The 13,991-nt window shown below is 42.3% G+C and overlaps 1 protein-coding gene across 1 annotated transcript; it reads right to left on the bottom strand.

The window, feature by feature from the left end:
• Positions 1-8,084: 8,084 nt before the first annotated feature.
• On the bottom strand, positions 8,085-12,118 carry bag2 (BCL2 associated athanogene 2). Its single transcript, XM_017694121.2, has 3 exons — positions 11,711-12,118; positions 10,079-10,188; positions 8,085-9,988 (listed from the first exon to the last, which is right to left on the bottom strand). The coding sequence occupies exons 1-3, from the start codon at positions 11,830-11,832 to the stop codon at positions 9,594-9,596; spliced, it is 627 nt and encodes a 208-aa protein (XP_017549610.1). The 5' UTR covers positions 11,833-12,118; the 3' UTR covers positions 8,085-9,593.
• Positions 12,119-13,991: the final 1,873 nt, after the last annotated feature.

Below are 13,991 nucleotides of genomic sequence, written 5' to 3'. Positions count from 1 at the left end.
GACCACCTCCTTGTTTCTACGCTCATTGTCCCATTTTATCAGCTCCACTTACTCTATAGCTGCACTTTGTAGTTCTACAGTTACAGACTGTAGTCCCATCTGTTTCTCTGATACTTTGTTACCCTGTTCTTCAGTAGTCAGGACCCGCACGGACCCTGACAGAGCAGCATTTGGGTGGCGGATCATTCTTAGCACTGTAGTAACACTGACGTGGTGGTGTGTTAGTGTGTGTTGTGCTGGTACAAGTGGATCAGACACAGCAGTGCTGCTGGAGTTTTTAAACACTGTGTCCACTCACTGTCCACTCTATTGGACACTCCTACCATGTTGGTCCACCTTGTAGATGTAAAGTCAGAGACGATAGCTCATCTGCTGCTGCAGTTTGTGTTGGTCATCCTCTAGTCCTTCATCAGTGGTTACAGTCTGCTGCCCACAGGACGCTTTTGGCTGGATATTTTTGGTTGGTGGACTACTCAGTCCAGCAGCGACACTGAGGTGTTTAAAAACTCCAGCAGCACTGCTGTGTCTGATCCACTCAGACCAGTGCAACACATGCTAACACACCATGGGGATCCAGACCACTGAAGAACAGGGTAAAAGGGGGCTAACAGAGTATCGGAGAACTACAAAGTGCAGCTATAGAGTAAGTGGAGCTGATAAAATGGACAGTGAGTGTAGAAATGAGGAGGTGGTCAGAATGTTGGGCCTGATCGGTGGATGCCCTTGACTGAAATCTTTTCAGATTGTGTTGAACTGCTATTTGCAGGCCAGATTAAAAGTAAAACCACAAACTATCCAGCAGACAGAAGTACAGCTTACGTACTTGACCAACACTACAGCTGCACCGTCGATCGGCATTTGTATGGATCAACATTTGTTATTATGATCATCTGGTCTGCTGTTTTAAAGCACTGACTCCAGAAATCTTCCACCTGGAACTGTGGGGGGAGAAAAAGATTCATTTGGATTGTTATTGGTGGTTATTGTCATGTAAATGACTATATTACATCAAATTGGTGTCATAATGGATTTTGTTCATGTGCAATCCGACGTAGTCGCACTGCTCTGGCACATCAGCATTTACATGACGTTCATCAATGGGCGACTGCTTTGAAAGTGCCAGTGAGATTGTAATGTTTTCTGTTTTTTGTTACTTCTGTATTGGAATCTTAAAGGGGAATTCCACCACATTTCAAAATTTCTGCACAATTTCAATGTCTGAGATGCAAACACAGTGATTCAGAGTGTTTTGGTGTGAAATGGTTGATTGTAAAGAGATTTTATTACAGTGGTGGTGATGGGAACCAGGGGTCGCCATGACTACAACACAAATATAGCCATTTTATTTACTATCCAAAACCACCAGTGATCCAACATGTGTTCTGAGTTTTAGATGTAGGCCCAGTCCCATTTCACCCCTTGCCCCTAACACTTAGCCCTACCCCTCCGTTTTGCGCGTTCACATCTAGGGGTTGGGTTGTCTCTATTGTTGTTGAGGTGGAGGGTTAGGGTGAAGTGTTGGGGCTATTTAACCCTTCAAACGGAGATTTTTTTTTTTTAGAGGTGCACTACAAATGGAGGGTTATGAGAAAATTCCCAGAATGCTATGCAAATCATCGGCAAGAATTAATGACAAAGAGGCACATTAATTTAAGTATGTCTGTTAAAAAGCCGTTTTATTGTAAGAACCATCATAATGGTTCCTTCATAACACGCATAAAAATCACTAGAATCACCATCATGAAGCTGGCGATTAGAAAGCCATGTTCAGCTTCATATCACCGAAGACTTCTTGGTGGCGATAATAATTAATTGCCCCCCTCTTTGAAGGTGTATGATGGCCTAAATGTATTTAAGCAGTGAGGAGCTGAACTTTACCCTCCTCTGCTGTCACTGCAGCCTGGCAGGTTCGCCTGCAGAGCAGCGCTAGTAGCTGTTAATGAAGTGATGTAGTTTTTTTTGTTTGTGCTCTTTTTTTTATTCAGTGACTCATTTGATTGACTGACACGTAAAACTGAAGTTGTGAATGAATCGCGAGCGTCCTGCTTTTCAGTCTCCTTCAGATTAATGGCAGATGTCTGTGCGATGTACCATTATTGCTATAGTCTGGAGACAAAGCGAGAAAACATGTCCTGATTATTTTCCACACCACAGCTGAAGGCAGCATATTGGAAATGGCTGTAAAATCTCGTCTCATCTTTTTACGTAAAAGTCGCTGATGAGAACTAATGACATATCCGGTTCTTGAAGGGTTGTCCCATTTCATAGGGGGAAGATTTCAACCACAACCCCTTGTAACTCAAGGGGGAGGGGAAAAAATAAAAAATGGGATTGGGCCTAATGTTGATCATGGTAAAATATTCATAAATCTAAAGAAAAAAAAACATTTAAGGCCAAACCACCATAAAATAACCTCTCAGACATCACAAAGCATATTCATAAGCATTTCATGTAATAACTTTATGTGGGGGAGCTTTTAGAGGTGGACATCTGGTTCCTATTACCATCACATTTTAATCGTTTAATTATCCAGAAATTTGAAAAATTGGTGGAGTTCCCCTTTCAGGCTTTTTGACTTAAACTAGTTTCTTTGTCATTTAACTTTTTGAGACTTGTTACATTCAGTTTGAGTACATGTGTAAATTCATACTGTCTGTCATTTGGACCATATTAGATTGTGTGATATTTAAAGCTTGGGAGAAAGACCACAGCTAGCTGATACAGCCAAAAGTTTGGGCACCCCTGGTCAAATTAAAGGTGTGTTGATTTTCTATGTGAAAATAATGAACACATACAAGGAACAAACTTAAACGCTGCATTTTCTACAAAATGAAATGTGCAGTTTTTATTTACACCAGTCAGGCGTAACATTATGATCACCTCCTTGTTTCTACACTCATTGTCCATTTTATCAGCTCCACTTACTCTATAGCTGCACTTTGTAGTTCCATCTGTTTCTCTGATACTTTGTTACCCCCCTTTTACCCTGTTCTTCAGTGGTCAGGACCCCCATGGACCCTGACAGAGCAGGTAATATTTGGGTGGTGGATCATTCTCATCACTGCAGTAACACTGACACTGTGTTAGTGTGTGTTGTGCTGGTACGAGTGGATCAGACACAGCAGTGCTGCTGGAGTTTTTAAACACTGTGTCCACTCACTGTCCACTCTATTAGACACTCCTACCTTATTGGTCCACCTTGTAGATGTAAAGTCAGAGACAATAGCTCATCTGCTGCTGCACAGTTTGTGTTGGTCATCCTCTAGTCCTCCATCAGTGGTCACAGGACGCTGCCCACAGGACGCTGTTGGCTGGATATTTTTGGTTGGTGGACGATTCTCAGTCCAGCTGAGACAAAGGTGTTTAAAAACTGTCTGATCCACTCGTACCACGACAGCAAAAAAAAGGGGGCTAACAAAGTATCAGAGAAACAGCTGGACTACAGTTTGTAACTGTAGAACTACAAAGTGCAGCTATAGAGTAAGTGGAGCTGATAAAATGGGACAATGAGAGTAGAAACAGGAGGTGGTCAGAGTCTTACGTCTGATCAGTGTATTTGCTGAATTTAACAGGATAGAAGAAAAAACACAAAATGTGACAGACATGCAAAAGTTTGAACACCCCTGGTGAAATTGTTTTGTTTATTTTCTAACTAAAAATAAGTAAACACACCCTTAAATATGCCATTTTATCTGCAACCTATAGTGCACAGTTTCTGTGTGATTGCCAAGTTTTAACCTAATGAGGGGAACAATATTTTAAATTCAGAAATAAACAGTAATTGTGCAGTGAAATTTGATCTCTACAGAGAAAATGAGTTTACCTTACAAATTCAACAAACCATGATTTCACCAGGGGTGCTGAAACTATTGCATGTGACTCTCTGCTCTCTCATTACTGTTCTTTACTAACTACTCCGACCACCAGCTGAACAGATATGAGGAGTAATTTACTCGTTTTAACCCTTCGATGGTCAGCATACATAGTAATCCACCTTCAAGCATACAAAACACATGATCAGTGTGGCTTAATATTCATTTTTAAATATTTATTCATAACATGCATGCCTTATATTTCTTTAATACATGAATGTGCATCCATGGTACTCGGCCACAATGGTCAGCAACATGTTTACAATCGTGATCTGCTTTATATAACCTTGCTCTCTTTGTATATTGAAAATCTGTATATCTAATCATGTTATGGGCTTTTCCTACACAACAGTGGATTCAAGGCACTTTATTTGTTGAGGACAAAAAGAAAAAACTAGCAGAGAGCATAACCTTGAACATTTACGATGACATATTGACTGTCTGCTATAATGTCTGATACGACTGCTAATCGTGGTTCTCCATTCTTCTCTTTTGGTTGTGATGCCTTTCTCTAAGCTAATGTACACTTTAAGTGAATGTTGAACATTCCTCCGTCCGCGGTTGTCGGAATACGTCGATAGTCTGCAGCGGCGCATCGTTTTAAGACTTTTATGATCGATAACTCATCATTTCTTGGCTGATGTGTCGCTCCTCATCTGTTGCCTTGCTCGGTTCTGTCGTTGGTCTGTTAGATGGTAATCATTTTACAATAAAGGATCTATTTTACCTTGTCTTTAAGAATGGCGCTTTATTTCCTGTCAAACGGGAGGCACGGAGAGCCACTCCTGAACATAAAGGTCCAATACAAGGTCAAATCTTTGAGTTCATTTCATTTAAAACAGCTTTTCTGTGATTAGTTGTGAGTCAGAAGGTGTAAATCTGTAATAACTAGTATTTTAGCAGCAGTTCACGTTCAGCAACTCCTGGATGTGGATTAAACCTACACAGTAAAAGTGATGGTTCTTCAAGCGTTCTGCAGTACAGAAAATGGTTCTACATAGAACCATGAGCCCTCAAAGAACCCTATGCATCATGAAAGTGTTCTTCAGATTGTAGAATGTGCTGTATATGGTTCTACATAGAACCACGAGTACACAAAGAACCCTTTGCATGATTAAAGGGGTCTTTGCATCATGAAATGGTTCTTCAGATTGGAGAACTTGTTGCGTATGGTTCTGTATAGAACCTCTTTGAAAGGGTGTTTTATATAGCACCAAAAACGGTTCTTCTATCAATAAGAAGTCAAGCTTGTTACACTAGAAGAACCCGTTTTGGTTCTATATAGACCCATATGCAGCACATTCTCCATGAGTCTGAAGAACCCTGTGTCTTATCTTTTACTCAGTTTAGTCCAATAGAAAGACTACACTCTTAAACAGTGGTACTTTGTTCTTTAGTAAAGAAAATGGTTCTGTATAGAACCGTGAACACTCAAAGAACCCTCTGCATGATTAACCGGTTCTTTGCATTGTGAAATGGTTCTTCAGATTAATGAAAAAAGTGCTCTAGACGGTTCTTTATAGAACCTTTTTGAAAAGGGTTCTATATAGCACCAAAAATGGTTCCTCTATTTTAACAAGCTTGTATCTTAACAATAGCAGAACCCTTTTTGATGCAGAACCATCCACCACATATTCTCCATCGCTCTGAAGAGCCATTTCACAGTGCAAAAAATCCTTTAATCATGCAAAGGGTTCTTTAAGTGTTCATGGTTCTAAAAAGAACCCTTGAAGAACCTTTTTGTTTTTAAGAGTGAAGTCTTTCTGTCTGTTTGCTTCTTTGGGCTAAACAGAAAATAAACTCTGAGTAAAAGATGAGATGCAGCCTCTACGCTGCCCCCTGGTGGGGTGCAGAGTTCGGACAATGATAGAAGCTCATTTGCATATCAAAAAAATCTTCGTTTACTATTAGATTTATTTTAAATTTCCTAACTTTTCAAATCGTGCATATTCTGGCTCCCTAATTAATAACATATAAAGTGGGCTGTGGTGAACAGCAGAGTCTCGTCGGTGCAGATAATCAAAGGTTTGTGCGCCCTGGTCAAATTCCATGTTATTGTTGATTTTCTATACGACAATAAGTGACCAGATCCTCCATGGAGAACACACTTCTGGACAACTACTCAATTTAACATCCATCCATCCATCCATTTTCTAAGCCGCTTCTCCGTCAGGGTCACGGGGGGAGCTGGAGCCTATCCCAGCAGTCTTCGGGCGGAAGGCAGGATACACCCTGGACAGGTCGCCAGTCCATCGCAGGGCAGACACGCAGACACAGACAGTCACTCACACACACACACCAAGGGACAATTTAGCACACCCAATTGGCCTGACTGCATGTCTTTGGACTGTGGGAGGAAACCGGAGAACCCGGAGGAAACCCACGCAGACACGGGGAGAACATGCAAACTCCACACAGAGAGGTCACCCGGCCGGGGAATCGAACCCAGGCCCTCCTTGCTGTGAGGCGACAGCGCTACCCACCACGCCACCGTGCTGCCCCTCAATTTAACATGTTGGAAATCAAATCAAATAAAAGTTAAGGCACATTTTTCTCATCTTAAAACTCAGCAAATGTAATAAACAGTCATTTTAACTTAAAAGGCCCAATTTTAGTGTTTCCCTGTAAAGGTTTTGTATCATATTTTCACAACTATGGTTGTTCAGATAGAAACTGACACATTGGCCCAGTCTCATTTCTTTTTACCCCTAGCCCTTGTTTTTGAGTTACTTTGCCCCTTGGAACAAGTAACTCCCTTGGAGTTACAGGGCGTAGTGGTTGAGATCTTCCCTCTGAAATGGGACCCTGAATTAAAGAGCATCACTTCATTAACAGCTACTAGCGCTGCTCTGCAGGCGACCCTGCCAGTCTGCAGTGGCAGCAGAGGAGGGTAAAGTTCAGCTCCTCACTGCTGGGCTTTAGTTACATTTAGGGCATCATATGCTTTCAAAGAGGGGGGCAATTATTTATTATTGCCCATCCCCTAATTCTGCAGTGATATGAAGCTGAATTATCCCCGTTCCACCTTAAATTGTACAGCGGTTCTGATGCTTGAGGGACTTAAGCCGGCTACCGAATCATCGGCAAACAACCAGCAATTTTAATGCTTGTTAGGAAGAAAAAGACCATAATACAGTGAAACACTAAACTTACACAGTACAGTGATTTATCATAATTATTTAACAGAAAATTCTCTCTTCTTTGGTTGCTTTCATAGCCGTTTTTTCTTTTTTCCTCATAACACTGTTTTGAGTCGCTGAAAAGCCTCCGTTTGGAGGGCCATGTAGCCCTAACACTTCGCCCCTCGATACAAATCAGGACGCCCTACCCCTAGATGTGAACGTGCAAAACGGCGGGGTAAGGGCTAAGTGGTAGGGGCGAGGGGTGGAATGGGACTGGGCCATAGTCTCTCCCTAAATAAAGTAAACTCAACGATCAGAATCTGAATATGAAAGTGTGGTTCACATGGTTTAGCTCTACGCTGTGATGAACAGCCTGACACCCCAATGGGAAATTCCACTCAAACAGTTTGACAGACGTGGTCTAATTAGACCTCACAAGGCACATGACCATGTGAAACGGTGCAGCTACTGAAAACACTCCACTCTGTATTGCAGCATGATCAATACTTTCCTACAGAAGGTCCTTATGTGCCTTTATCTGTGATCTGAGACCGAAACCAAAGTTCTGTGCTTTTGCAGAGGAATTCAGGTCAAATTAAAAAGCAATCACTTCACTGGAAAAACATGAAGAGCAACGCACACGACATCACTTTTCCATGGTGACATGCGGAAACGAACCCTCTGCTATCTCGCTTAGTGTTTTCACATCGCTCAGCCTCTTTACTGACAAAACGATGCATACGGGTTTGCATTTTAAAAACAAAACACTGAATTTACGCCAGAATTGAACACAGTCCATGACTAATTGCTTTCTCCACTGAGCGGTACTTCAGCAGACTTCACTGAAATGCAAAAATAACTGAGAAAACAGTAAAATACAACACACGTTTTCCACAGGTGACCTGCAAATACGTCAAAGCAAAAAGCTAAAACTTTTTTGCCGTGTTTTCACATCATTGGCCTGTATTTTGTGATGAAGATGTATTTTCTTCATTGAAATGCAACCAGAACAGTGACTTACAACGCACACAAGACTGAATTCAAACAGTAACTAGTGGCAAATGCAGCTGAAAAAAATCCTTCACACTGATTTAACTTTGCTTTAAACCAGTACAGCCCTTTATTGCATCTCAAGGCAGATTGTATTCAGTTCTGACATTAATTCAGCATTTCAAGCCATGTAAAAACAGCACTCTTAGCAAAAAGGGTTTGATTAGTGCCAAAAAAAGGGTTCTTTGGTTTGTAGCAATAGTAGAACCCCTTTCAAAAAGGATTCTATGTAGAACCATCAGCAATCTGAAGAACCCTTTACAATGCAAAGAATGTTGCATTTCATGTTTTTCCAGTTATTGGTTTTCAAATTGGCATGAATATATACCAGTAAGAGTCCTTGGGCAAGACTCCTAACAACTCCTTCGCCAACCTGTGTAAAATTGATCAAACTCTAAGTCGCTCTGGATAAGAGCGTCTGCCAAATGCCACAAGTGAGTCATAATTTGTTTTTACATGACCATTTTTTAACCTTTCTTTATTCCTAGAACTAAAACAGCATCTTTTTAGCTGTGTCCCAATTCAGGGGCTGCATTTAAAGGCCGACTGCATCACAGTGGTGCAACTAGGCTGCCCCATTTCAAAAGGCTCTTTCATGTGCAGCTGAGAAACCAACCAGCCAACAGGTGGATCTTTCGCCAGCCAAGATATCCCAAGGTTCCCTGTGTGCCGGTGAGAATGTGGTGGTGTCAGCAGAGGAGCGAACGGCAGCTGAGGAGACACTTTAAATGTAAGTACTGTGTTTAAACTGAGTCGAATAGCTGACGATACAAAGTTTAAAAAGCCAATGTGGTCGAAGCAAAACTTACATTAATGTTTCGTTTTGTTTTAGGGAGCAAAGAGCCGACCGAGAGAAGCATCTCCGGCCCTGACAAATGAAAAAATCAAAGTTTCTCCATCTCTAAAGTTTACTTTATAAGAACTTGACAGGAGCAACGTTTCATGATGCAGCTGTGAGGGTGGGAACAGCGGCGCTGTGACACAAAGAGGAAATCCACCATACAGCAGAACATCTCATCAGGTTCAACCTTCAAAGGACACACCTTCATAGACCATGTCCTTTAAGAATGCAGGCCCTGAATTGGGACCCACCATTTGTCTTTAGCATGAATAGGCGGTGCTGTAGGCTGAACTGTAAATCTGTTGGTTTTTGTGGCAGAAAGAAAAGCACCTCATTAAAAAACAGGGAGCTCGGGTTCCTATATAGACTGTCTGGACGACGAGTGACCTGTACAATTGGAAACTTTAATACTGTTTCCTTAAAAGTGAGGAAAATGAGTTTTTTCATGATATGGCCCTTTTACTTTTAGAGATAATGCATTTAAAACAGGTTTGGTTTTCTCTTCTGTCTGAAGTGGCAGCACTTAAACAAAAGTGGGCGAAGTTCTCATAAAACCTAGAACTAAAACGGAGGCCAGAATGACTGAATGTGCAGGACTTTTATGTGCAGCACTTTGTGTGCAAACATGGTGAGACGTAGGAGCCTGTGGTCTCCCAGCGATAAGTGAAGGCACTTGCTAGAGCAGACCGGTCTTCAAACTCTGTATCGTTATTTGCCATTGGCATTCTTGGATTCATCGACCTTCTGGTGATCCATGATTTTGATGGTTCTCTCCGCATTGCCCATGTTCCTTATCAGAGTCTCAAGTCGTCGCTTAATCTTCTTCTGGTCTTCCAGCGCGCAGCTGATCACAATGGTTTGGAACTTCTGGTCTATGGGAACGGGTGGAGCCTCGGTGACGCAAGCGGCGTGAAGAGCCTGCAGCCTCTTCCTCGCGCCCTCCATGTCGTCCAGCACTTTAGCGGCGATCTCATCGATGACGGCCGTGGCTCTCCGCAGGGCGTCTTCCTGCTGCTCGTTTCGGATTGTATCCACAGTGACCTGCACTGTCAGGGTCCTGTTCATGAGCCTGTTGGCGGTCAAAGTGAGCTCCTCTCGTTCTCCTGGGGGCGGGAGGGGAGAAACGTGCTCGGTTATTAAGGAGTTTCCCACTTTTGACAAATGATAACAGAGATCCAGTTTCAGAGCCTTACCGTCACATATGGTTCTCATTTCCTGGCTGTTCTGAATCAACTGAATCATCTCTAGTAAGCTCTCCCTCTCCTGCTCCATGACTGTAGCTGCCTCCCTCAGGGCCTCCACCCTGGAACAAGATCCTTATGAGTCTCTATGACTCTAACACAGACCACTCTGAATGACACAAGACATTAAAATGATATCAAACCCCAAACAAGATCTCGGTCAGTCACTTAGAGGAACCATCCATGATTTATATAGAAACAGCTCAGTGAAGCAGTTTCACTCGAGCATAAGGTTAATAGATCAGATGGTGGCAACTGAGTGCGTTTACATGCACTCGATAATCCAATCATAATCAGATTTCTGCAGTCATCTGATTATTCAAATGGTCATGTAAACACCATAGTCCGATCTAGAAATCCGATGAAGAGGCAGGATTGTAGCTCAGTAATCAGATTTCTCAGTGCATGTGACTCTTACTCTGATTTCTTTCGATTTCTCAGTCTGCTCATGCACGAGATCAGACAGCAGGCAGCGTCACCGCGAGACGCAGCAAAACACTTCTGCAGTGACGCTGCAACCAAACACGAAATGAAGGATCTAAATATTCTTCATCTTGTAGACGATGTATGTTCATAGTTTCAGGTAAAGTGCTACAATGTTTAAAAAAAGCTGCAGCATGAAATTCATTACGTTTACGTCACGTCTTCTTCTGTGAGTTTACTGCTGGATGTAAATCAGAAATCTGATTGCTGTCTGAGTCATGTAGACTTTGGACAGAAGTCCTGAGAGGCCTGGAGGTAGTTACAATTTTTTTGGATTGTCATCTTAAAATAAGTAGTTAACTGTCTTGTGATCTCAAGATAACAAAGTTGTTATCTTGAGGTAACGAGTTAATTATCTTGTGATCTGAAGGTAAAAAAAAGTTCTTTTCTTGTGATCACAGGATAACAATTGTCCTGAGATAAGTTATTTACCTTGTACCCTTGTGACAATTATCTTGTGATCTCAAGATGAAGTTATCTTGAGATATGGAGTTATCTTATGATCTCAAGGTAACAGAGTTATGTGGAGAGAAAATAATTTTTTTGTTCTCAAGATAGTTATTTTAAGATAGGGTAATAAAGTTGTTATCTTGAGATAAGTCAATTATCTTGTGATCTTGAGATAAAGTAGTTATCATCTTCCCAAGATAAAGTTGTTATCCTCAAGATAAAGTTTTTATCTTGAGATCTCAGGGTAACAAAGCTGTCTTGAGATAATGAGTAAATTATATTGTGATCTTGTGAAGAGTTGATTATCTTGTGATCGTTATCTCAAGATCCAGAAACTTACAGCCACAGCTCATGGCCTCTCAGGGCTTCCGGACATTTTGCATAGAAACCTGGAGCTGCAGGGTTTTAGCTCAGCTGTAAAAACACATGAAGCCGTTTTGAGCGGTTTACCGTCTGCAGCTCAGCGGCTGCTGCTCCGCCGGCGCGGTCAGCAACTCTCCGCTCTCCTTATTAAGGAGGTCCGATGCTGAACATACAGCACAACATAACCCGCGCGCAGGCGTTTATGAAGCGATATCGCTGGTCATACTCGCACTGTAGTCCACGCAAAGTCCGCTCCGGGACTCTGAACGAGCGGAAGAGCGAACCCACCTCATTTCGACCTCGTCCAGACTCTCCAGTAATCGAGTGGAGCGGTCGGCCATTGAGATGGTCCTGCTGAATTTGGCGGATTTGGCGTCGTTCATCTTGGCGCTGATTTTGGCCTGAGCCATGGCGGCGGGCTCCTGTGGTCCGTGTCGAAACTCTTCAGATCGAGCAGCTAAAAGCGCTCCTGTCCTCTCCGGCTCCTTCTAGCGCTTTCCGTGACGGGCAGCGCCCCTGAGGAAACATCTCCAAACATGGGCCGGAACTTCCTCGAGGCTGCACTCGGGGTGAAAACGGAGGAGCCGCAGGACAGAAGAGACTTAAACACGCACCTCGCAGAGGAGCAGAGCAGCGACAGAGCCGAGTGCCTCCGCAGATCTGCTCCACATGGACATGATGATTAGACCTTTTCACTGGAGGAACTCATTTTATCCCTCCACAGCTCCGATTACATATTGATTACGTATTGATCTTACGAAACACTCGTCTATCCCTTAGTACCCCCCCCCCCCCAATACTGGTTTGGTGCTGGTTTATGATGCTCTAAATTGGTTTATGCTGGTTTAAACTGGTTTGGTGCTGGTTTATGATGCTCTAAATTGGTTTATGCTGGTTTAAACTGGTTTGGTGCTGGTTTATGATGCTCTAAATTGGTTTATGCTGGTTTAAACTGGTTTGGTGCTGGTTTATGATGCTCTAAATTGGTTTATGCTGGTTTAAACTGGTTTGGTGCTGGTTTATGATGCTCTAAATTGGTTTATGCTGGTCTAAACTGGTTTGGTGCTGGTTTATGATGCTCTAAATTGGTTTATGCTGGTCTAAACTGGTTTGGTGCTGGGTTATGTTGGTCTAAACTGGTTTGGTGCTGGTTCTGTCCTGAGATAAAAAAGGCAGTGCAATAATAAATGTGGAAGGAGGCACCGTTAACAGCATATAATGACAATACTGAATGAATATGTGCAAATACTGAAATAGTGTCCAGGTGTGGAATGTCCATATGTGCATTATGTACAGTATGGTCTCCATATGTGCAGATGGACAAAATAAACCTCTAATTCAGCATCTTTAATATAATTAGCAAGAGACTCTGTCATCATCTCCCTTCTTCCCTCTTCAATTCTGACCCCCCTGAGAAGTGTTAAGGAGCCTGATGGCTCGGGGGACAAATGATCTGTCAGCTGAGCAGCTCTGTGACAGCAACCTGCCACTAAACATGCTCCTCCTGTCTGTGATGATGGTGCGCAGTGGGTGGCCATCCTTCTCCATAAAGGAGAGCAGTTACTGCAGAGTCCTCCTCTCGGCCACCTTAACCACAGTGTCCAGTTCCACACCAACCACTGACCCTGCACACCTGACCAGCTTGTCCAGCCGCTCATCTCATCTTTTTAATGCTCTAAATAAATCAATGTTGACTGAACAAAAAGTTTACCTGCCTTTGATCTTTTACCTCCTTTTGACATGTCACTTCCTCTTCATTATGTAATCTAATGTGATTTTACATTATTTATGCAGGTAAATATGTTGGTGTCGTGAAAAATAAAACTTGAGGACAGATACATGATCAAATTATTTGTACAATTAAGGTTGTGATAAATTTATTTGAATACTGTGGTGGTGGTTTGTTAATGTGTGTTGTGCTGGTCTGAGTGGATCAGACACAGCAGTGCTGCTGGAGTTTTTAAACACCTCAGTGTCGCTGCTGGACTGAGAATAGACCAACCAAAAATATCCAGTCAACAGCGTCCAGTGGGCAGCGTCCTGTGACCACTGATGAAGGACTGGAGGATGACCAACACAAACTATGCTGACACACATGAGCTTCTGTCTCTGACTTTACATCTACTAGTTAATGGACAGTAAGTGGACACAGTGTTTAAAAACTCCAGTGACATATTTATCCGCTGCTGTCGGAACAAAACCTTGTATCATTTTTGAGTTTTTGACATAATTTGAAAAAACCTTCTGTCCTTTGTATTGCGTGTAAATTAACAGCCCAAAATTACTTGGGGAAAAAACAAATGGTTCCATTGACTTCCATTAAAAGTAAAGTATGTTTTCTCCTCCTGTAAAGTTAACATGTTTGAGATGAGGTTTTGTTCCGACAACAGCAACACACACACACACACACACTATGTATAGTTCTATAATAAGTCTGTAAATTTAAGCTTAAACACATCAGCAGATGTCTGTCTAATTAAATAAGGCAAAAAAGTTGTGGAGTCAAAACTCCCTCTTCATGGAACGACCCTGTTGCGTTTGAGAGAAAACACTATAAAGAAAGACGGTA

This window comes from Pygocentrus nattereri, chromosome 5 (assembly GCF_015220715.1).
Source record: "Pygocentrus nattereri isolate fPygNat1 chromosome 5, fPygNat1.pri, whole genome shotgun sequence".
Lineage (NCBI taxonomy): Eukaryota > Metazoa > Chordata > Actinopteri > Characiformes > Serrasalmidae > Pygocentrus > Pygocentrus nattereri.
The sequence above is the reverse complement of the archived record's forward strand: the minus strand, read 5'-3'. Positions and strand labels throughout refer to the sequence as shown.

What these genes read in the sequence shown, in the direction of transcription:
- bag2 (XM_017694121.2), bottom strand. Translation starts at nt 11,832, where the DNA reads ATGGCTCAGGCCAAAATCAGCGCCAAGATGAACGACGCCAAATCCGCC. An exon ending in CTGGACGAGGTCGAAATGAG is followed by an intron (nt 10,189 to 11,710) that starts GTGGGTTCGCTC and finishes ATCTTGTTCCAG; the next exon opens with GGTGGAGGCCCTGAGGGAGG. An exon ending in AATGAGAACCATATGTGACG is followed by an intron (nt 9,989 to 10,078) that starts GTAAGGCTCTGA and finishes TCCCGCCCCCAG; the next exon opens with GAGAACGAGAGGAGCTCACT.